Here is a 25,619-nt window from a genome sequence, read left to right on the forward strand (position 1 = left end):
TTGGGTGCAATAATTGTTTCTGCTAGGTAGAGCGATCAAATCGTGGTGCTTGAGCTGCTGTGCGGTTTAAAAAATTTGAGTTGCACCATTACTACTAGCTATAGCTTTTGGTAAAGCGGCAAGCGCTCGATCCTACAATTGGTATCAGAGCCGAGGTCACGGGTTCGATTCCTATTGATTGCAAGGAGTGCAATTATGGGGATGGAGATTATTGGGTGCAATAATTGTTCCTGCTTGGTAGAGCGATCAGATCGTGGTGCTTGAGTTGTTGTGCGGTTTAAAAAGATTTGAGTTGCACCATTATTACTAGTTATAGCTTTTGGTAAAGCGGCAAGCGCTCGATCCTACATTAATCTAAAGGAGCAGTGTAAAGTTTGTTACTTTGAGAAGTGAAAAAGAACTTGAATTTGAAAGATCCAAAGAGAAATTATAAAAAGAGAAGATAGTTGAAGAGGATGCGTGTGAGGATAGAAAAGAGAAAAAAATTGAGGAGTCCAAGATTAAAGTTGAAGATGAACGAATTCCTATACTGAAACAGACCCTTCCATACCCTCAGAGATTTAAGAAGAAGACTATTGTTGATCAATTTGCAAAATTCTTAGTGATTTTCAAGAAGATCCACATCAACATTCCATTTGCGTATGCGTTGGAGTAAATGCCAAACTACGCAAATTTCATTAAAGATGTGATGTCTAAGAAGAGGAAGCTGCAAGAGTTTGAAAGAGTAAAGTTGACTGAGGTGTGTAGCGCCATTCTGAAAAAAAAAACTACCACGGAAACTGAAAGATCCAGGAAGTTTTATTATTCCCTGCTTTATTGGTGATGCTCATGTTAATAAAGCTTTATGTGATCCGGGAGCAAGTATTAATCTTATGCCTTTTTCTATTTACAAGGACTTGGAGCTTTGTGAGGTAAAACCAACAGCTATAACTCTGCAGTTTGCAGATAAGTCGCTCACATATGCTCATGGAATAGTTGAAGATGTCTTGGTAAAGGTTGACAATTTTATCTTCCCTGCTGATTTTGTGATACTTGATATGGAGGAAGATCAAGATATTCCATTGATTTTTGGGAAACCCTTCTTGGCGACTAACAAGGCATTGATAGATGTACACAAAGGAAAACTCACTATGAGAGTTGGTGGGGAGGCTGTTATCTTCAACATCTATAATGCCATCAGAGGTAATTACGAGGTGAGTAATTGTAAAACCATTGATATAATTGACTCTTGTGTTGCTGAGGTTGGTGTGGGTAATACACTAGAAGATCCATTATAAAGATGCTTTTCTAGTAATGTCTATAGAGTTTATGATGATGATTGGGAGTTGAGAGAGCAACTTTTAGCTCTTGAGGATTTGCCAAAAGTGAAAGAAGCCTCACATGAGAATTTGGAAGGAGAAAAGCATACATATGTAACCCCTTCATCCCCTGCCTTGAAGGAATTGCCAAGCCATCTTTGTTATGCATTTTTAGGTGAAAAGTCGAAATATCTTGTAATTATCTCTTCCTCTCTTAATTTAGATGAAAAGAATAAATTTTTGAGAGTGTTGAGAGAATTTAAAACTTTATTAGTGTGGTCGATTTCTGATGTCTAGGGAATTAGTCCCACCATATGCATGCATAAGATTTTAATGGTGGAGTCATACACTCCTTATGTGGACAATCAAAAGAGGCTAAATATAGTCATAAAAGAGATCGTGAAGAATGAGGTGTTGAAACTGTTAAATGCTGGAGTTATATATGCTATTTCTCACAGTATTTGGGTGTCTCCTGTGCAAGTAGTGCCTAAAAAAGGTGGGATTATTGTGGTAAAAAATGAGAATGATGAACTAATATCTACTCGTACGGTGACTAGCCGGCGAGTATGTATTTATTATAGGAAGTTGAACAATGCCAATCATAAAGATCATTTTTCACTGCCTTTTATTGATCAGATGCTTGAAAGACTTGCTGGTCATTGTCACTATTGCTTTTTAGATGTTTATTCATGTTATAACAAGATTGCTATAGCACCAGAAGACCAGGAAAAGACTACATTAACGTGTCCTTATGGCACGTTTGCTTTTAGGAGGATGCTTTTTGGACTATGCAATGCGCCTGCTACTTTCCAAAGGTGCATGACAGACTATTTTCAGACATGGTGGAGGAAGTCATGGAAGTCTTCATGGACGATTTCTCGGTATTTGGCTCTTCGTTTGATCACTGTTTAAATAATCTTTCCCTTGTATTGCAGAGATACTAGGAAAAGAACTTAGTTCTCAACTGGGAGAAATGTTATTTTGTGGTCCAAGAGGTAATTGTTCTTGGAATTAAAGTGTCTTATAGGGGATTAGAGGTAGAAAGAGCCAAAGTGGTTGTAATTGAAAAGCTTCCTTCACCAAAGAACATTAAAGGAATAAGGTGCTTCCTAGGTCATGCGGGGTTTTATCATAGATTTATTAAAGATTTCTCTAAAATCACTAAACCCCTATGTAAATTTCTTGAAAAAGAGTCCACATGTATCTTTGATGATGACTGTCTGCAGGAATTCGAGATCAAGAAAGCATTGGTGACAACACCAATTATGATAGTGTCAGACTGGAAGGAGCCCTTTGAGTTAATGTGTAATGCCAGTGACTATGCAGTTGGCGCTGTCCTGGGTAAAAAAAATAGAAATTTTTTTAGGGAAATCTACTACGCAAGTCGCACCATGGATGCTACACAACAGAACTACACTACTACTGAAAAAGAGATGCTTACAGTAGTATTTGCATTTGAAAAGTTAAATTCTTATCTATTAGGCACAAAGGTAGTTATTTTCACTGATCATGTAGCCATTTGCTACTTATTCGCTAAGAAGAATGCAAAACCACGCTTGATAAGGTGGATTTTGCTACTGCAAAAATTTGACTTCGAGGTCAAAGATAAGAAAGAGAGTGAGAATCAAGTGGCAGACCACTTGTCGTGGCTTGAACTTGAAGATAAGATAGACGGGGAGCCATAAAAGAAGCATTTCCAGATGAACAGCTCTTCGGGGTAAATTCTATACTCACTTGGTTTGCTCATATCACTAAATTTCTTATCTTGTGGTACTCTTCCTCCAGATTTAAACCATCATCAAAAAAAGAAGTTATTTCATGATATCAAGTTTTTCATGTGGGATGATCCATTTGTATATAAGCGATGTGCACATGAAATTCTGGAGCAATGTCATTTTTCACCATATGGTGGAATTTTGGAGCATCACGAACAGATGCTAAAGTATTGAAATCTGGTTTTTATTGACCAAGTTGGTTTAAAGATAGTTACACCTTAGTGAAATAATGTGATAGATTTCAAAGGGTAGGGAACATTTCTAGACATCACGAATTACTACTAACAAATATGTTGGAAGTGGAACTCTGTGATGTTTGGGGAATTGATTTCATGGGACCGTTTTCCCTTTCCGTTGGCCATTCTTATATTTTATTAGATTTTGATTATGTCTCGTACTGGGTAGAAGAAATAGCCACCAATACTAATGATGCTCGTGTTGTAGCCAAGTTCGTGCTTAAAAATATTTTCACCAGGTTTGGAACACCGAGATCAATTATAAGTGACGAAGATATTCACTTTTGCAATAAATTTTCAACTCAATTTTGGCTAAATACAGTGTGAAGCATAAAGTGGTATTAGCATACCATTCATAATCGAACGGACAAGCGGAAATATCCAACCGGGAGATCAAACAAATATTGGAAAAGACAATGAAAATTAACCAGAAGGATCGGGCACTGAAGTTGGATGATGCGTTGTGGGCATACCGAACTGCACTCAAGACACCTATTGGGATGTCTCCCTATAGGTTGGTCCTTGGGAAAATATGTCATTTGCCACTGGAGTTGGATCACCGAGCATTTTGGGCGGTGAAGAAATTAAACTTTGATTTGCAGGCTTCTGGGAATATGAGAAAGTTGCAGCTGACTGAGATGGAGGAGTTTCGCAATGAGGCATATGAAAATACAAAGATCTATAAGGAACATACCAAAAAGTGGCATGACAAACTCAACATACGAAGGGAACTCAAACCGAGACAACAAGTATTATTATTCAATTCTCGTCTGAAGTTGTTTCCTGGTAAGTTGAAATCGCGTTGGTTAAGGCCATTTTTTGTGGAGACATTGTATCCTCATGGGGCCATCTAACTAAAGTGCAGTGATATAAGAACCTTTAAGGTGAATAAACAACGTGTTAAGCATTACTATGGGACTGAAGTGAGGAATATTGACAACTTTAGTTTGGGAGAACCAAACTGAGACGGTGTAACGACCCATTACAGGCCCAGTGGACCGCCCATACGGCCCACTGCCTCGATCGACCCAAGGCTATCCCGATCTTGGGCTCTGCTCTATGGGCCTTGGCCCATCTATGGAACTCTTCCCTCACGGGCTTTCCATAGGCGTCGTACGGGTTACTCATAGAACTCTTCAGCCCATGCACTGAAGCTTGTGCCTTCCCAGGATCGAACCTAAGACCACATGGATATATAGGTACTTAGCACAATCCTGGTGAGGGAAGCCCGTGAGGGAAGAGTTCCATAGATGGGCCAAGGCCCATAGAGCAGAGCCCAAGATCGCTCAATTGGTACCAGGATTGTGCTAAGTACCTATATATCCATGTGGTCTTAGGTTCGATCCTGGGAAGGCACAAGCTTCAGTGCATGGGCTGAAGAGTTCTATGAGTAACCCGTACGACGCCTATGGAAAGCCCGTGAGTGAAGAGTTCCATAGATGGGCCAAGGCCCATAGATCAGAGCCCAAGATCGGGATAGCCTTGGGTCGATCGGGGCAGTGGGCCGTATGGGCGGTCCACTGGGCCTGTAATGGGTCGTTACAGCTGAGGTAAGAGCTTGCTTCAAAGTATCGAAGCTCTTCTGACACTCTTCGCTCCAAACAAATTTCACATTCTTCTTGGTCAGTGCTGTGAGTGGAGCTGCAATCGAAGAGAATCCCTTAATGAACTTCCGATAATATCCTGCTAAGCCAAGAAAACTGCGGATCTCTGATGCATTCTGAGGCACAACCCAATCTCTGACTGCTGCAACTTTTGCTGGGTCTACCTCAATACCACTGCTAGAAATGATGTGGCCTAAGAACGCCACCTTCTCTAACCAAAATTCGCATTTACTGAACTTTGCGAATAATTTGTGCTTCTGCAATGTCTGCAACACTGTGGTCAGATGTCTGCTGTGCTCCTCCCGACTCTTGGAGTAGACGAGAATGTCCTCTATGAACAATATCACAAACTGGTCAAGATACGGCTGAAATACGCGATTCATGAGATCCATGAAGATTGCTGGCGCATTCGTCAGTCCGAACGGCATCACAAGGAACTCGTAGTGGCCATAACGAGTCCTAAAAGCAGTCTTGGAAACATCAGCATCTCTCACCCTCAACTGGTGATAACCAGAGCGCAGATCAATCTTGGAGAAAATCGAAGCTCCCTGCAACTGGTCAAACAGATCCTCAATCCTCGGAAGTGGGTATTTATTTTTCACTGTAACCCTGTTCAACTCCCGATAGTCAATACAAAGTCTCATAGAGCCATCCTTCTTCTTAACAAACAAGACTGGCGCGCCCCAAGGTGAGAAGCTAGGGCGAATGAACTCCTTGTCCAGAAGTTCCTGTATCTGCTTCTTAAGCTCTGCCATCTCTGTCGGTGCTAGTCGGTACGGCGCTTTGGATATCGGAGCTGTACCTGGCATAAGCTCAATGGAAAACTCCACCTCTCTCTCGGGTGGCATACCAGAGACATCTTCGGGAAAAACGTCTAAGAAATCTCTGACAATCGGAACATCTGTGGCTGACTGGCTGGGTTCCTCGGGGACAGATAAAAAGGTCGCTAGAAATGCCCGACACCCTCTATGCATGAGCTTCCTGGCCTGAACATAAGAAATAATGCGCGGTAAAGGAAAGTACCTGTCTGGCTCAAATAAGAACTGCTCCATTCCAGGCGGTCGGACAAGAACAGATCTCCGCTGGAAGTCTATCAACACTCTGTTCCTCAATAGCCAGTCCATCCCTAAGATAATGTCAAATTCCGGCATCGGTAGCACAATCAGATCCGCATAAACAAGATTACCGTGCAGCTCAAGGTCTATATCTCGGATAACATTGGTGGCTGCCATCTCCTCGCCTGACGGCAACACTACTGAAAAGGCTATGTCTAGCCTTATGGTCTTGATCTTGAGAAAGTTTGCAAAGACCTCCGAAATAAATGAGTGAGTGGCCCCTGAATCTATCAAAGCCTTGGTAGCGGAACCAGATATAAAATTCTGCTTGTCTCAGGCTCATGAACTCAGTGGTCAACCTGGTGCGAACTTCCTCAGCAAAATGGAGTAGAAAACCTCCGTGAAGCGTGTCCATGAAAGTGTAGCCAAGGTCAGGGCTACTGACGCTCCTTCCCACCATAAGCGGGCATCTCCACTGAACAGATAGGTGGCACAACGGACTCTGTCTGCATCTCCAAGCTCCATGAACTCGAAGATAACCTCGAGGGATTTGATCCATCCCTCGGCAATCATGGGGTCAGACGTCCCAGAAAACTCCTTTGGACGCATCTTCATGAATCGCTCGTAAACATCCTCTGGCCCTGTCGGCCTAGTCACCACCGCATTGTTCCCCGCAAACTGTGCGAAGAACTGTGTTATCCCAGCTAGCATCTGGGCACTCATGTCAGGTGGGGGCGGTGGTGGAGGTGGAGGAGGAGGTGTCTGCCTCTCTTGTCTCTGATCGTCATCGTCCTCGCGACGGTGCTTGCCACTACCTCTCAGGCGTCCTACTTGACGTCTAGGGGGCATACTGTTCCAACATAACCCATACGTGACTAACATGCATAATTCCATAATTTATTTTAAATGAACACTGAAATGCTGAAAAAAAAAATCTGGTAGAAATTATTTCATGGAAGCATGCTGTCAAAATAATTCATGCTTTAAATTAAATGCTGAACTGTAAAACTTACAGACCGAAGGCATGGCTTCGTGAGCTTCTCGTGGTCAGTAGTAGTGTAACCCTATACAGAACCACCGCTCTGATACCAACTGTAAAAGCCCCGAAAATCCTTGCTTTGAAAATTTGCGGAAAATTAAATTTTTTTTTCTTTTAAAATAAATGGAGTGCCTCATCCATAAAATCAACTGATGAATCAAGTTAAAAATATATAGCAGCGGAAGAAAATAAAGTTTGCCAAAAATAACAATTCAAAGAATGTCTAACAACTGGTAAAAATGTTTGAGCATAAAATGACATGTGTTGAAACTGAGGTCCTCGGGTGCCACTACTGCCGACCCAAGCTGGCTCACTGGTCCCCGCCCTCGGCCCTGGCCTCATCAGTACCTACAACAATCAAGTCTAGTGAGCCTAAAGACTCAGCATGCAAATATCGTAGGTAACGAGAAAATTTAATTTGCATGGATAAAATATCATGTCATGAGGCATACTTAAAATAACTTGTACTGAGCAATTATAATACATGCATAACTGAACTGAAAATCATAGTGAAAATGTTTGCTTCTTGGAGCCCTGTACTGAAATAACTGATAAAAAATTTTCTGTTGAGATTGTGGCCCTGCCCTGGACTGAACTGATCGGTAACTGGCTACCGGGGAGTATCAAACTGAATTGAGCTGACCGGTCACTGGCGACCGGGTGGTACCAAACTGAACTGATCGGTCACTGGGGACCGTATAAAATAATGCTCCCATAATAGTGAATTGACCACAAGCAATATCGCATAAATCTCAAAAATAAGTATTTTCTATTTTCATGCACGTAATATAATTAAATGGCATAATGAAAATATCCTGTATATTTTACCAACTGGATTGGATCGTTCCTAGGCTCGCTGCAACCTAAATATGCCATGAAAAATATGCAATAACTTATACTTGACCAAATTATGCAATTAAGTTTGAAAATGCGACAATTACGTCTAACGACTTCGTATTTAATCATGACTCCGAACCAACCCAAACCGACACTGAACCGACGTATAGTCATGATTAAAATACACTTAAAATTATGAACTAATGCTCCTAAAATGATGAGGGTCGAAATCTAGGTGAAAAGGAGGCCAAAACAAGAAACGCTCTTTCGAGAGTCAATTTGGCACATCGCACCGTAAATTCTCGTACGATCTCAAAAATGATCCGAATCACAAACGGTCAAAAACATGACCTTCCTAACTCAATGGGGCCATAGGCTAAAAGCCGACCGAGAACTCGAACGAGCCTCCGAACCAACACAGCAACTTGCTGTAAATTTCCAGCAGCTGTACCATCGCGTATCTTGTGTTGTTTTCGAGACTACCGGCCATTGGGGCGTGAACCACCTACCAGAGACTCTTACCAACATCCCAAGGAATGATTTGAACCATGGCTAAGGGCCCTAGGCCAGCCACAATCCTCACCATTCCAGCAACCAACCAAAAGCTCTTACCGAGGGCCCTCATGCGTGCGTGTGTGGTGTTGTGCTTCGCTTGCTGTCTCGACTCGTTCCAGTGGCCATTGATTGACCATGGCACGATCTAGACATCTAGGGGCATGGTATGAACCGTGGCTAAGGGTCATAGGCCAACCAAGATCCATACCAACCCAACCAAAGCCGAACTCATATGCTGTCAAAACCGAAGGGGGCCGAGAGGGGAGGGGGCTGTTCTTGTTTTTAGATTGAAAACCGATGAGCCATGGACCAAGCCACCAAAAGGGCAACTTAGTCTCGTCTTAGACATGCTAGGGGAGTGATCCAACCATGGCTATAGGCCCCTAGGGCAGCCATGATCAGATCCTTACCCTTGGACAACAAAACTGAATTTTTGAAGCTCAATATGACACTCATGGGGGATGTGCTGTCATTGACGAATTCTAGTGTGTATGGGACTGGAACCAACGTTCTATCATGACCCTAACATGTCCTAGTACCTGTTCATATGCAGCTTTGAGCCCCTGGAACGAGCCATCCCTGAAATCGAAACAAAACATACCAATCATGAAGCATGGTAGAACCAAAAATCTGCATGTTATATTTTTCTGAAAATTCTTGGTGTGTTTCGGTTTTTGCATGGAAATGATGATCATGTAATGTAAAAATAATGATAATAGGACTTGATTGAGGTTTGAAAGAATCTAGACATGCCTTGGTTTTCGTTTGAATGAAAAACGAAAGAATACGACGACTCGGCGCGGAGGAGGTGGAGCGATTTTCTTTTCTTGCTTCTTCACTCGATTATTTTCTCTTGTTAATGGCTGAGTGGCTCATGATTTTTTTTGCCTCTAAAACTCTCTGAATTTCGGTGATGGAGGGGTGGAGAATGATGGTTAGGCGAGTGAGGGGAAGTTCCACTAATAAAGGAATTCAAAGGGCAAGACTAAGTCTACCTCTCATTTAAATTTTGAAATTGTTTGATCAAGTCTTCTTGGGGGAATGAGGTGACCGATATTATCCATGATAATTAGACTAGGATATTGCTTATTAATAAACTACTTAAGGTTGATCAATAATTAAAAAGGTTATCATGCTAAAAAATTGACAAAGAATTGGTCAAAGGTGAGTTGGCATATCCTTGCTCAATATACTAAGGGTGGCCAAAAATTCATCTAATAAATGGAAGGAAAATGTTTTCTAGCTAGTAAATTTATAACCCTTAAAAGCCTCACTAATCTTTTAATTAATATAGTGAATTAATCCCTTAATTAAGTAACTTAAATGAGCTTATTTCTTAATCACCTCAAGTAACTTAAATTAAATCCTCAAACCTCCTTATTAACTTAAATTAACTTACTTGCTAGCTAAAATAAAGTCTGGAAATATTTATCGAATCTTAAATTCTATCTCAAAGCTCCAACTCCAGTCCGGCCTCACTGAAATAACTGAAAAATCAAACTACTGCATGAAATAATAAAATAATTAACTTCAAAGAAATGCATTAAAATAATCATGCAATGAAGTCAATTTAATTTAAAATATTAGAATTATGCATGGCTTATACGTAGACTGATTTACGGGTTCTACACAAAGAGGCACCATGGCTCTCCCTCCTCCACCATCAACAAAATCGCTCCTCCTCCATATATCTACTCTGTAAAACACTATAATACTCAACACAAATCGTTCTCGAGCCTAGTTCATCTTCATATCTCACATGCCAAGACTCCTTTGACTTAAGGGTTTCAACGAGAGTTCTCCAAAGAATCGATCACATGTGAATTGCAGAAAATTTTGGTCCTCTATCACAAAGTGATTGTTTTAGGTGTTGTGAATCTCGAATTTCATGCCTTATTTTGATGGGATGGAGTTGATTGATTTCTGACCACAAGTTGTTTGGTAAATTGTTTAGGTGAGATTGTTTCTTGATGATTGTTGGATTAGAGTGCTAGTATATTACATTTTGTAGAGGAACTAGTGATCGATAGATTATTTGACATTGTGGATTTGTGGTTGCTACATTGTTGTAACGTTGCTGTTGTGTAAGGCGTTGTTGTGGAGACGATTGCTATCGAATGTAAGTGTTATCCAAGTTGAGTCATGACGCCAAAGAAAAAAATTAAACACGGTCAAGGTGGGGATTGTGAGTTGTCTTCTGGTAGTTTCAATAGAATATATTTTTGGGAAGCTAAAGATGCTGAGAACTTTACAAAACTGCAAGAAAATAATATGCGGCGGGAGAGTTGGATGGATCTGAAAGGTGATCGGTTAAGGTGCCCGAATGCGTAACGGAAGTTTCAAAAATATTTTTCTAGCAAAAACCGAGCACCCTAAACACTATAGTGTTTAGCAAATACAATAAAACACAAAATTACATTCGTAGAGTGTTTTAGAAAATATACCTATCAATCTTAAAAGATTGATGATGGCTCCAACTTTGTTGTCAAACAACTAAGCTCTTCAATGGCAAGACAAATCTTCAAGCTTCCAAGAGCACACCTTGCTCAAAAATTAAGTCCACCACCAACAAGGTTTAGGAAGATCCCCTCTAATTTTGCACTAGAAAAATTAGTGGGTTTTTCTTTCAGAAGAGAGTACAATTTTCAACTATTGAAGAAGCAAAAATGGAGGAGAATATTATGATGAAATTTCGGCCAACATGAAGTGGAGTGAAGGGAGGATGACTTTTCTTGGTGCTTGAAAAAGTTAAAGTGAACATGTGCATGCCATGCCTTGGATATTGAAAAAGTAGCCTCCAACCCTTCACATCCCTTGCATGCTTTCTACTTGGGCTTGTAGCAATTACAAGGCACATGGACTTTTTATTTAAATGTCTCAAACACATTTGAGACCATTTAAACTTTAATTGATTTTACTCAAGCCCACTAGTTTAATAATTATCTCTAATTGAGCTCTACAAGGCCCAATATTATTTAATTAATTCAACACTTGAATTAATTTAATTATTTGGACATTAATAGGTCCACTAGTGTTTAATTAATTCAACACTTGAATTAATTTAACTTAGTAGATAATAATGTTTATGAAAATCACAATTTTCAAATACATTGTTTATTTGACCAACTTTTAATTTAAGAACACTTCCTCAAATTAAAAGTTACATTCTCCTTATAGAAGTCATACTTCTATTTTTATATACGCTTATAAACTCCTTTATAAGCTATTCAACACATTGAACTATTTTAACTTCTCAACAGGATCTAGAAAGTTAGCACTTGTGTGGCCCTCAATGGTTCATTGATACAACTAGCCATGGGTTCACATCTCCATGTGATTCGGGATTAAACATGTCCTTATATGAGCATACCTCAATTGCTCCATTCTTACTTATCAACTCCTTGATAATAAGAACGTCAGAACTCAAGTCTGATAGTACCCAACAAATCATGTTAAACGCCTAGCAGCATCGCTTACATGATTCCCTATGTATCAAATGATAGTGCATGCAAGAACCATTCAATTATGGTTAGCGTAAAGTACGGTCTCTTCAACTCATATATCCCGACCGATTCGACAACTATTGGTATATCGAGAGCTGTCAAAGAATCGATACTATGTGTCATGTTGTAGTTGCATCGATGGTATAATCTAAGAAACCCCTTTCAAAATTACCACCATAATCTGATCAGATATTTCAAACTACATACACATAGGATATCCATACCCGAAGGTAAGCGGTGGGATGCGGTGAATCCCCGACTACAATGCATCGACTCCTATATGTTTCGACAAAACACCCAACCTTTCCACCTGATGACCCCATATGAGTCGGTAAACAAGTCAAAGTTCAATGCTAGCATACAGAGTCTCAATGTTGTCCCGGGTCATAAGGACTAATGGTGTACAACCTTAAACTAGGACGTTTCCACTCGATAAGTGAGAACTACTTGGAAAGTCCTTTACGGAGGGTTGTTCTGTGCACTCTACAAGGAGCACTTATCTGCATGTTCGGACATCACAATGTGCCCTACCAATGAAACATGGTACTCACATCGTAGATACTAGTCTCGAACTCGAGCGGCCTATATTCTTCTTAGCGGCGGCTGAATCGACTAGGAACTATTTGGAATATACAATATTGCAAATATGAGTTTCATGATACTCATCATGAGAGGGCCCGTATTTCATATTCATAATTTTTCGGATTTATTAAAAATTTTCCCTTTAAATAAATAAACTTTCAACGTATAAAAACTTTCGTAAAATAACCCAACGGTTTAACATAAACATAGCAACGGAAACTGAATAATGTTTTAAACAATAACTTAAAATATATAAAAGTTATAACAAGAGTTTGAACATAAAACTGAATAATTAAATGTGAGGTCCTCGGGTTCGTACTACCGCAGATCCGAGATAACTCACTGGTCCCCGCCCTCAGCCTCTGCATCGTCAGTACCTACATCAATCAAGTCTAGTGAGTTTAAAGACCCAGCATGCATATATCGTGAATAACAAGTAAATATATCATAAAATCGCATGCAACGTAAAAATATCGTATCGTAAAGCGTAACGTGAAAATCGTATCGTGAGTAATTATAAATACGTGCATATCTAAAAATCATACGTAAAAGCTTTGTTCGATAGAGCTCTGTCATAACATATCATATCGTAATTTTTTGGTAGAGATAATGTTTCTACGCAAGTGGCCCATAACATAACATGCACGTGTGATCAGACTAAACCACAGTATACTGGGCGGTAGTAATCATCACAGCCCTTGGACTGGATATCCGTACCCATACATAATCGTAAACCGATCGTAAGTCACCAGGTGAAGCAATCCCATAAGCGTAAGGTGGCCACAAGAAATATCGCATATATCTCCAAAATAAACAATTTATATTTTTATGCACGTAATATAATTATTATCCTGTTTTAATTTACCAATTGAGTTGGATCATTCTCAGGCTTGCTGCGACCTAATTCTAACATGAGACACATGCAAATAATCTCAACTTGACCAACATCTCATAATCGAACTAAAAACGAGACAATTACGCACAACAAACTTAGTATCTAACCATGACTCCGTACCATCCCGAACCAACATCAAACCATCATCTAGTCATGATTAAAATACACCTAAAATACTGGAAAATATATACCAAGGGCTGTAATACACAAAAATTGTGCATGGAGGCCAAAATCATGAAACGCTCTTTCGAGAGTCACTTTGGCACATTGCACCGTAAATTCTCGTTAGACCTCCAAACTTAACAAAATAACAAACGGCCAAAGACCTGACCTTCCTAACTCAATAAGGTACTGTCCAGTCCAATTCCATAGGCTAAAAGCCAACCAAGAACTCATATGTGACCATTGAACTGCAGCAAAGCTGCTGAAAAATTCTAGCGGGAGGAGCTGTGCTTGCTTCGCTTTGATTACAAGGCTAATGGTCATTGGGGCTTGAACCACCGACCAAAACCTCTTACCAACATCCTAAGGTGTGGCTTGAACCATGGCTAATGGCTAGAAGCCAACCAAGAACTCAAACAAGCCTCCTGAACCGAAGCTCAAGTTGCTATCAAAAAATGCAGCAGCAGCACTTGTGTTTGCATCGTTTCATTAACGAGGCTATCGGCCATTGGGGCTTGAACCACCAACCAGAGCCTCTAATTAACATCCTAAGGAGTGGATTGAACCATGTCTAAGGGCACTAGGCCAACCACAATCCACCCAAACACCTAGGACAACACAAAGCTCAAACCGAGAACACAAAGAAAAATTCTGTACCATGCGATTGTTTGGATCGCTTGCTGTCATGTGTCATTACAGTGGTCATATGATCGACCATGGCTCAATCTAAAAATGATGAAGTGTTGTATGAACCAAGGTTAAGGGATAAAAGCGAACCAAGATCAATCGAAAACTTCAAGATCTGAAACTCACTCACAAAAATCAGAAATAGAAACCGAGGGACACTTGTGTTGTTTTGCTTTAAAAACCGATGGGGCCATGAACCAAGCCATGAAAGGTCATCTTGATCATTTCCTTGACATGCTAAGGAATGGTCCTAACCGTGGTTACAGGCCCAAAAGCCAACCAAGATTCGAACCTCCTTGAACAACCAAAAACAAGAATTTCGAGACTCAACTTGCAACTATGGAGGAGTTGCTGTCAAATCTTGAATCCATCGAGTTTGGGGCTTAAACTAATGGACCAACACGATCCTAACTCACCCTAGTACATGCATAGATGCAGCCTTGGGTGCCTGGAATCGAACCAACCCCCTGAAATCACAAAACAATACCAAACGTGAAGCATGAAGGTAGCCGAGAAAATCTGTGCAGAATTTTTTGAAATGTTGCTGTCATAATTTCGGTTTTTACCTTTAAATCATGTACATGTGATGTTTAAAAATCAGTAAATGACTTGATTAAAGAGCAAAGAAACCATATATACATGCCTTGGATTTGTTTGAAACGAAAACAAATCGATTACGACGAACGCGGCGCGGCGGAGACGGAGTTCTCTTTTCTTGCTTTTCTTCTCTCTTTTCTCTCTTGATGACTCACGATTATTGGATGAGTTTTCTTCTGAATTTTCGTGCTAGGGGGAGTGGAGAAGGTTGGTGGTTAATAAGGTGGTGCATGGGTGAGTAAATGATGTCAAGTTGCGGGGGGACATGCATGTTGAATGGTTGTCATTTGTATTGTTGGGGGAGTTAAATGGTTTGGGATTGTGTGGAGTGGGAATGAATGAGAGTTGGCTTTCCAATTAGTGTAGGATTTTGTTTAAGTTTTGCTAAGTAGAATCCTATGTTAGATAAGCTTGATTAAAAGGTTAATTAAGCATAATCTTGATGAATTAAGAAGCCTACAATAAAATTGGTGATTAATTAATTAAAGTAGACTTAATTCCACTTGATTTCATTAAATTAAATTATTTCTTAGCTCGGAATAAATTTAGGAATATTTTTGGATCATAAAATTCATCTCCGATTTCCTATCTCTGGTCCGGTCTCGCGTATATATCTATAAAGCTAAAATTTGAAATACGCGATTTAAAATACTTAAAAATAACGTAAATGATTTAAATGCAATTAAATCAACAAATTATTAAAATAATAATCATTTAAAATTAAATAATAGAAATTATGCACATATCTACGCATATTGGTTTTTCGGGTACTACAACACTCCCCCCCTTAAATAAAATTTCGTCCTTGAAATCAGAACTCACTGAATAAATCTGGAAAGCGACTCCGCATCTCTGACTCTGACTCCCAAGTAGCTTCCTCATCGGAGTGATTAAGCCACTTGACCTTCACTGATTTGATCACTTTGTTTCGAAGTTTCTTCTCCTTACGGTCTAAGATCTGCACTGGTCTCTCTTAATAAGACAATTCGGAGAAAACTGCAACGGCTCAAAGTTCAACACCTGAGAAGGGTTCGCTAAATACTTCCTCAACATCGACACATGGAAAACATTGTGTACTCCGGCCAGATTCGGCGGAAGAGCAACAGGATATGCTAATGTCCCAACTCAGTCGAGGATCTCAAATGGTCCGATGAACCTCGAACTAAGCTTCCGCTTATTTCCAAATCTCATGACACCCTTCATCGGTGCTATCTTAACGAAAACATGGTCGCCAACGGCAAATTATAGATCTCTCCTCCTCCGGTCGGCATAACTCATCTGTCGACTCTGAGCAGTCCTCATCCTATCACGGATTACGACTATTAGATCAGCAGTCTGCTGAACGATCTCTGGTCCTAACTCTGATCTCTCGCCTACTTCATCCCAATGAATAGGCGATCTACACTTCCTTCCGTACAGTGCTTCATAAGGAGCCATACCTATAGACGACTAAAAGATGTTGTTATAGGTAAACTCCACTAATGGCAACTTCGATTCCCAGCTCCCTGAGAAATCAATGACACAAGCACGGAGAAGATCCTCCAAGATCTGAATAACTCTCTCTGATTGACCATCTGTCTGAGATTGAAAAGCTGTGCTAAACAACAACTTCGTACCCATAGCTGAATGCAGACTCTTCCAAAATGAGAAAGTGAATCTCGGATCTCTGTCAGAAACAATAGAGACTGGGATACCGTGCAAACGGACTATCTCACGGGTATATAACTCGGCATACTGAATCATGGAGAAAGTCATCTTAATAGGCAAGAAATGCGCTGACTTGGTAAGACGATCAACAATCACCCATATAGCATTTAAACCTCTAGCCGACTTCGGTAAACCAACCACGAAATCCATGTTAATGTTCTCCCACTTCCACTCGGGAATGGGTAGTGGCTTGAGTAAGCCGGCTGGTCTCTGATGTTCAGCTTTCACAAGCTGACAAGTCAAACACTAGTATACAAATCTCCGGATCTCTCTCTTCATACTGGGCCACCAATATAACATATGCAGATCCTTGTACATCTTCGTACTCCTAGGATGAATAGAGTACGGGGACATATGGGCCTCAATTAATATGTCTATTCGAATAGAATCGCTGCTAGGAACCCATATCCTATCTAGATAACGAACAATGCCATCACTCACTGTGTACAAAATACTGCCCTTCGCCTCATCTCTGTGGGACCCTTAGCTCCTAATCGTTATTACAATGCACTTTGATTAGGGTTAACTAATTACAGCGGAAAACGAGTTTAAAATTTCTTTACAATGAGCCCAAAAATATCTCTTTTATAATTTGAATACTGAAAATAGTATTTAATCTCAAATCATAAAACACGCCCACACGTAATCAAAGCCAATCACATACAAACAACTCATATCCTCGGGACATGCCCCGGTATATAGATACATATACATATATACAGGGAACAAGACATAAACATAAAACCTCAGCCCAAGCTGAGGCTCCCTCCAGAAGTACCCTCTCCGGTCTCCTGATATCCTGGAGTACCTGCCATTGTCCACACACAAAGACAACAACAGCCACCCCTTGGGGGTGAGCAAAGCTCCGTATGGAACAACCAATCATATATATCACAAGTATCTAAACAATGATATATGGTATGCAATGCATGTATGTCGTGGAGGTATCAGGTCAAATGCCCATCCACTGAGCACATGTCAGAATCAATCGAATCGCTATCAAATCAATGCTCGAGCTGGCACACCGGCCAATATGGGATACTCGTATGATAGCATCGGCAAAGCGCAATCAAATCCCAAATCTCATATTCCAATCATATGGGGCCACAATTGTCTATGCTTTACGGGTCATATAATACCGGCATAGAGATTGTGTTCACAAACACCGGAATCCAATCCAATCATATCAAGGTATCCAAGGATCATAGCTCCACGTGCATGTCATGTATCGATGTATGCATAAAATGATGTGTGTTAACAAAAAATTTATTTTATACATCGATATCTGAATCTCAATGTCATGTATGCCCCATCAATCAACAAATAAGGCATATAGACACATAACCTCAATCCAATCAATCAAATCAATCCGATATATATCATATAATACAGATACCTGTCGTATGTTACCCGGTCGCAACATACCTCAATTCTTCGTTTCCAGTTGATGTAGCTTGAAGATATTGATATTACACTTTATCTACATCAATAACATACTCATTCCAATCAATAACATACTCATTCCAATCAATAACATACTCCAAAATCATTAATATGAGTTTCAAATATCATTTGAAACTTCAAAAATTCATATCAAATCAAATTCATATCATAATTCAATTTCGACTTCGAATACAAGTTTCTTGTCGGTTATTCTACTACATATCAGAAATTCAACTTCAAATACATGCTATTCCAGCACTTTGATATTTAGAGCTGCGGGAACTAGAAGAAAATTACCTCAGTCCGAAGCCCTCGATGCGAAGATCACAAATATATAATTTGTTTCGCGTTTAGATAGCGTTTCGAAGTCGATTCGGACGGAAGAAATTTGATTTCTCTCGCTTTTTTGAAGTTGCTAAAAGATAGAATGAAGAAATCGAATAGCAAAATCGTTCTTATCCTTCCACCGTTTCGGTGCTCGGGCGGTAGACTTCTCGTGCCCGAGCGCGAGAGGTTCTGCCCCCGAGTCAAATATATACCGCGCTCGAGCGGTCACAAATTACCGCTCGGGCGCGGCATGTTCTGTTTCCGAGAACACACCATATTCCACACTGGCGCTTGGGCGGTCATTTTCTACCGCCCGGGCGCCACATGTACTGTACCAAATGCTGGTTTTGGTATTATATTGGTGTCCGGCCTCTCCAATCGAGCTCTTACAACGTCAATTCATATTCAATATTCGTTTCTCAATTTCATTGTCATAATATACATCAAATGTATAATCACCTATCAAATTCATGAATTATCGATAATCATATAGGATTTACGATAATACGATATACGGTCCTTACATTTCTCCTCCTTTTAAAAGATTTCGTCCTCGAAATCTCAAACATCTCTATATACATAACATTGGCAAATATACATATGACACCAGTTATAGTACATATAAAAACTAAAATCAGAAAAAGGATCAGAATACATCGAATACAATGGAACATATGTCATAGAATCAAACAAATGCGGATACGAATCTCGCATCTTGCTCTCCAATTCCCACGTTGATTCTTCAACACCATGTCGTGTCCATTGCACTCGTACTAAAGGAATCGATTTATTTCTCAATATCTTTTCCTTTCGATCCATAATTCGAACAGGTTGTTCGACATAGGAAAGAGAAGGATCAAGTTCCACCTCATCAGGTGCAAGTACATGTGATGGATCCGGTTCATATTTCCTCAGCATAGAAACATGAAACACATCATGAATAGGAGATAGAGCTGGTGGCAATGCCAATCGATACGCAAGATCACCAACTCGATCCAGAATTTCGTATGGACCAACATAACGAGGAGATAGTTTCTCTCGCATGCCAAATCGAACAGTGCCTCTAAAGGGAGATATTTTCAAAAATACTATCTCACCTTTCTGGAATTCCAAGGGTCGTCTTCGTTTATTTGCATAACTCGTTTGACGAACCTAAGCAGCATTCATCCGCTGCCGAATCAACTGAACCTTATCGTTCATTTCCTGTATCATTTCAGGTCCAGTCAATTGTCTCTCACCAATCTCATCCCAGAATAACGTTATCTACATCGTCTCCCATATAGAGCTTTAAACGGTGCCATACCGATACTCGTCTGAAAGCTATTATTATATGAAAATTCGACCAATGGTAAGGCATCCTGCCATCCCATTCTGAAGTCCATCACAATAGCACGCAACATATCCTCTAAAGTTTGAATCGTACGCTCAGTCTGGCCATCAGTTTGTGGATGATAAGCAGTACTCATAACCAAACGCGTACCCATCGTCTCCTGAAAACTACCCCAGAATTTAGAAGCAAATCTGGGATCACGATAAGATACAATTGAGACTGGCACACCATGCAGTCTCACAACATTCTCAATGTATAAACGGGCCATTCTCTTATAAGGATAAGTCCGCTCATACGGAATGAAATGCGCAGATTTCGAAAGCCGATCAATAATCACCCAAATAGCATCACAGCCCTTGGGCGAACGAGGTAAATGAGTCACAAAATCCATAGCGATATGTTCCCAATTCCATTTCGGGATTTCAAGACTATGGAGCAATCCTCCCAGTTTCATTCTCTCGGCTTTCACTTGCTGACAGACCAAGCATTTCGAAATAAACTCAGCAATGTCCTTCTTCATACGTTTCCACCAGAATTGAGGTCTCAATGTCAAATACATCTTCCGACCTCCAGGGTGAATACTGTATTTGCTACAATGTGCTTCTCGAAGAAGGGCAGATTTCGACTCAGAGTCGTCAGGAATTACCAGCCGACCATTAAGTCGTAAAGAACCATCAGACGAAATCTGAAATCCAGACTGATGTCCTGTAGATACAAGTTCTTTCGACTTTTGGATCTGAGCATCGCTTCGTTGGGCCTTTCGTATTTTCGATATCAAGTTCGGCTCAATTTGCAATGCTGAGACAGTGACAGAATTCCAATTCGAGTGAAAAGTCCAACCAGAAGTACATATATTGTGGGGACCCGGACGCTAATCATCTTCTTAATCATCTTTGGATTTAATTATCAATTAAGATAAACAGGGTCTAAAAATTTTTCTTTAAAATGCGGAAGGTAATGGAATCAATCTATTATACATCTCAGTATAAAAGTACAATAATGTACAACAATTATTCAAACTAGTCTAAGGTTCAACTACTAAATTTCAAGTATTGAACCAAGTCGACAATAAGTCCGGAATCACCACTCTAACTCATCTTCTCTCATCATCTTCTTGACCCCGATCCTGTCCCACCTGTTGTCATGCACACATACAAAACAAGACAACAGCCGGATACTCCGGTGAGAATAAATCCCAGTATAAAACATGTATACATGCATATACACAATATAAATCATAAAGCATATTATCATGCATAAAATTCATAACAATAGGTTTCATAGTCTAGGAAACCAAATCAAAATAAGCATGCAGTAACAATGGATTCCATAATCTCTGGAATCAAAATAAAATAAGCATGCAACTCAATTCAATTCATATCTTAACTCGACTCGACTCTAACTCTAGGGATCCCGGTGTGAATAAGACGTCACTGTCTGTCACCTACCCTCCCAATCGGGGTAACTGTACGTCTTATTCCTAGACTTCGGTCATGTCTGTATCGAATGTCTACAATCGGAGTGAATCTGATCCGAAGCGTCGATACCACCGAACATCTAGTTTGGCAAGTCTGCCAATGACTCTCCTATGTCAAATGCTTGAATATAAATCTATAAACAAGGCATCGTCATATCAAGAGATTTGAATATAAATCTATAAACAAATCAATTATATCAAAAGGTAAACAACAACCCCAGTATGTGACTTTGTTGGGCAACTCAAATTGAATCTCATTTGAGTTGTGTCTTTCCCAAAACAAAACATGAATCATACCTTTGTCTTCCCGGTCTGACGAAGACGAAGTCTTATATTCCAATCTGTCCATAACAAGTCTGGCAATGACAATCGTATAAATACAATATCAGTATATAATTCAATTCAAGACCTGTTCTGATCAATACTCAAATCGGTATATAATCTGATCCATATCTGAACAAGGTACAATATAATTCATATCAATGATATCATGATACAATCGAAATCATTACTGAATCTGATCAATATCAATCTACTGATGTTTCGACGGCATAACAATACAGTCACGATAACCCCGTCTATTTCAACATCACAGATATAATACCAGAATTCATAACCAGTATCAGTACAACTCATAATCTGAATAATAACACAACTCTAATATAAAATCTCAACTAAATCGACTCTGAAATTCATAACAATTCCATAAACAGTCTATTCTTTAATCTGACTTCAGTTATACCATGTCTACTGTAGCAGAAACATCATATCTGATTCATATTCAATTCTGATAATATCATAAATTCAAATCATGTATAAACGTAACGAAACTTACGTCCAGTTGTAGCCTGCGTCGATAGGAACACAGTACTGAAGTCGAATTCAAAAATAGACGGACGGATTTCTCACAAAAGGCGTAAGAATATTTCAATTCTTTTTTTGCACTTCCCTCGGCTCTTTCCTCCCTTCCTTCTCATGAATTTGCATGTAGGTATATATATATATATATATAGATCACATTGCATGTAAGGCACATGGGTAAATGTGCTTACTGCACGTTTCACCGCGGGTGCGGTATTTTTCACACCGCGGGTGCGCTAGGCATATTGATCATCATCCAAAATTTCAGAAACAGCGACCGCGGGTGCGCTGAACTCACTGTAGCAGAACCGCGGGTGCGGTCTGTCTAGCACCGTGGGTGCGGTGTCACTTCCGTAATTAATCTCCAACTCTTTGTCCCTCAACCGCGGGTGCGGTCTAGACTTTATGCAACACTTCATAATCTCATTTAGTGCTTCTCATTACATGTCATGCATACTCATATCTTCCGAATATCACATCAATGAAGACTAATAAATCTCGAGCCTTACATATATCTTCATGTACCTTGGCGACACAAACAGATGCTAAAACAGAATCATGAACTTTCCGACTAAGGGCATCCGCAGTAACATTCACCGATCCAGGGTGATATTGAATCTCACAATCAAAGTCCTTCAAGTGATCCATCCACCTGCGTTGCCTCATATTCAAATCAGATTGAGAAATGAGATATTTCAGAATCTTATGGTCCGAATATATAACAAACTTTTCTCCGTACAAATAATGGCGCCAGATCTTCAATGCAAACACAATGGCGGCCAATTCGAGATCATGAACAGGATAACGTGTTTCATGAGATTTCAATTGACGAGACGCATAAGCAACCACTTTGCCATGTTGCATCAGAACACAGCCCAAACCTTTACCAGACGCATATGTACACACCACAAATCCTCCGGTACCTGAAGGAATAGTAAGCACAGGTGCTGTGGTCAATCTCGTCTTCAATTCAAGAAAACTAGCTTCACATTCATCTGACCAAATGAATCGCTGATTCTTCTGTGTCAGTTGAGTAATAGGTTTAGGCTATTTTCGAAAATCCTTCAATAAAACGACGACAATATCCCGCTAAACCCATGAAGCTACGGATCTCAGGAACATTCGTAGGTCTCGGCCAATTCAATACAGCTTCGACCTTCGTAGGATCAACAGATATGCCATGTCTCGAAATGAAGTGGCCCAGAAATATCACTTTGTCCATCCAGAACTCGCATTTGGACAATTTAGCATACAAATGACTAGTACGAAGAGTTTGAAGTACCAGTCTCAAATGTTCAGTATGCTCCTTTTTCGATTTCGAATATACCAGAATATCATCAATAAAGACGATAACGAATCGGTCAAGATAATCTCGAAAGACACGATTCATTAAGTCCATAAAAACAGCAGGAGCATTCGTGAGACCAAAAGGCATAACCAAGAATTCATAGTGGCCATACCTCGTACGAAAAGCAGTTTTGGGCACATCTTCGTCTCGAACACATACTTGATGATACCCAGAACGAAGATCAATCTTCGAGTATACAGAAGTACCCTGAAGCTGATCAAACAAATCATCAATACGGGGAAGTGGGTACTTGTTCTTCACAGTAGCCCGATTCAATTGCCTATAGTCGATACACGTCCGCATAGTACCATCTTTCTTTCGAACAAATAAAACTGGAGCTCCCCAAGGTGATACACTCGGTCGAATATACCCCTTATCGAGAAGATCCTGTAATTGTTCTTTCAATTCTTTCAATTCCAGAGGTGCCATGCGATAGGGAGCTTTAGAAATAGGCGCAGTTCCCGGCACAAGATCAATACTAAACTCAACTTCTCGATGAGGAGGAAAATCAGGAATCTCATCGAGAAATACATCCGGGAACTCTTTCGCAACTGGAATCTCAGATAAAGAAGACTCCTTCTTCAAAATATCAATAGCGTAGATAAGATAACCTTCATCTCCGCTAGTCAACAATCGGGACATTTCCAAGGAAGATACCAATGGACTTTTGGCTTGGGAACCCTTGCCATAAAAATTCCACTTGGGTCCATCAATCGGTCGAAATCGAACCACTCCATGACGACAATCAACAGTAGCTCGATTTGTTGTCAAGATATCCATGCCAACAATACAATCAAAGTCGTGCATTGGGAGGACAATCAAATTCAGAAATACCACATTATCCTCATATATCAATACACAATTATGCACAACTCTTTCAGACAAAATAATCTTCCCTGCAGACGTGGCTATCGACAAAGTATCATACAACGGGGTACAGTCAATATCGTGAGATGCAACAAATGCATGAGATATGAATGAATGAGATGTTCCTGTATCAAATAAAACACGTGCAGGATAATCGCAAAGCGTGCAAATACCTGCAATCACGCCTCCAGGAGCTTCTCTCGCCTGATCCTCAGTCATGGCGTACACTATCACTTGGGGAGGAACTTGGGCATTCTGACCACCCGGTCCTCGATATCGTGGGACACTCGACTGATGAAAAGATGGAATAGGAACAGCAGGTCTCGTCATACCAGGGCCACCTCTAAATCCTGGCTGGGGTTGAGCAGAAGTCGTACCTCTGTTCGGACATACTTGAGAGAAATGGCCTTCCTGCCCACATTGATAACAAGTACCAAACATACCTCGACACTGCTCGATAGTATGTTTACCCCCACAATGGCTACAATAGGGTGCAATCACAGGACCCCCTTTCTGTGATCCACTAGAGCTCGAAGAAGACGAAGAAACAGAACCAGTCTTCTTGAACTTCTTACCTCTCGACCTCAAAGTAGGCTGCTGAGCTGACACCGGAGGTGGAGGGGTATACTATAGACCTCCTCTCCTAAGTCCAGCCTCGGCTGCCTTGGCTCGTTCAACTGCCTCTGCGTAGCTGGTAGGCAATCCAAAAACAACATAAGTATATAAGACAGGATGTAATCCATTTACAAACCTGTTATATTTTGCCCTCGCATTCCCAGCTACGTGAGGTTCATACTTCAACAGAGTAGAAAATTTCGAAACATACTCTGCAAGAGACATCGTTCCCTGCTGCAGATTATTAAATTCATTCTCCTGTGCAGTATAATAAGAAGGAGGAGAATACTGCTTCAAAAACTGGGCCTTGAAGACACCCAGGTGACTTCAATCCCGGCTTCTTTCAATCCAATCTCAGCGGCTTCCCACCAAGATTTAGCTCGGTCTTTTAACTGATAAAGAGCAAGTTTCAATCTCCGAGCCTTGGAATATTCCACAATATTAAACAAGTGCTCGATATCTTTCAGCCAAGCCTCAGCTCTTTCAGCACTCTCAGTGCCAAAGAACCTCGGTGGTTTCAAATCTTGGAATCGAGCCATCACCATATCCATGGACAATCCTTCAAATTGCCCAACAATCCTCTCAGTACTGCTACTCGCAGTCTCATTTGTGGGATCCATCTACAAATCAAAAGATGAATATCACAATTTCATAATCTCATCATCTCATATCATCAATCTTATCAGATACTTACTCAAATCAACTCACATAAGAGCAAGTAATACAAATAAGCCAAGCACATACACACAATTCATTTGTGCCTATTCAAGTGTACACAAGACTCAATCGAGCATTCACAGCTATGCTCTGATACCACTC

General features: G+C 40.3%; 1 protein-coding gene across 1 annotated transcript; it reads left to right on the forward strand.

The window, feature by feature from the left end:
• The first annotated feature begins 3,725 nt into the window (after window positions 1-3,725).
• Window positions 3,726-4,163, forward strand: LOC142520239 (uncharacterized). Its single transcript, XM_075623243.1, has one exon. The coding sequence runs from the start codon at window positions 3,726-3,728 to the stop codon at window positions 4,161-4,163; it is 438 nt and encodes a 145-aa protein (XP_075479358.1).
• The last annotated feature ends 21,456 nt before the right edge of the window (window positions 4,164-25,619 follow it).

This window comes from Primulina tabacum, chromosome 12 (genome assembly GCF_025594145.1).
Source record: "Primulina tabacum isolate GXHZ01 chromosome 12, ASM2559414v2, whole genome shotgun sequence".
Taxonomy (NCBI): domain Eukaryota; kingdom Viridiplantae; phylum Streptophyta; class Magnoliopsida; order Lamiales; family Gesneriaceae; genus Primulina; species Primulina tabacum.

Bases quoted from the DNA above. Each gene is read 5' to 3' on its own strand.
- LOC142520239 (XM_075623243.1), top strand. From the start codon at position 3,726: ATGAAAATTAACCAGAAGGATCGGGCACTGAAGTTGGATGATGCGTTG.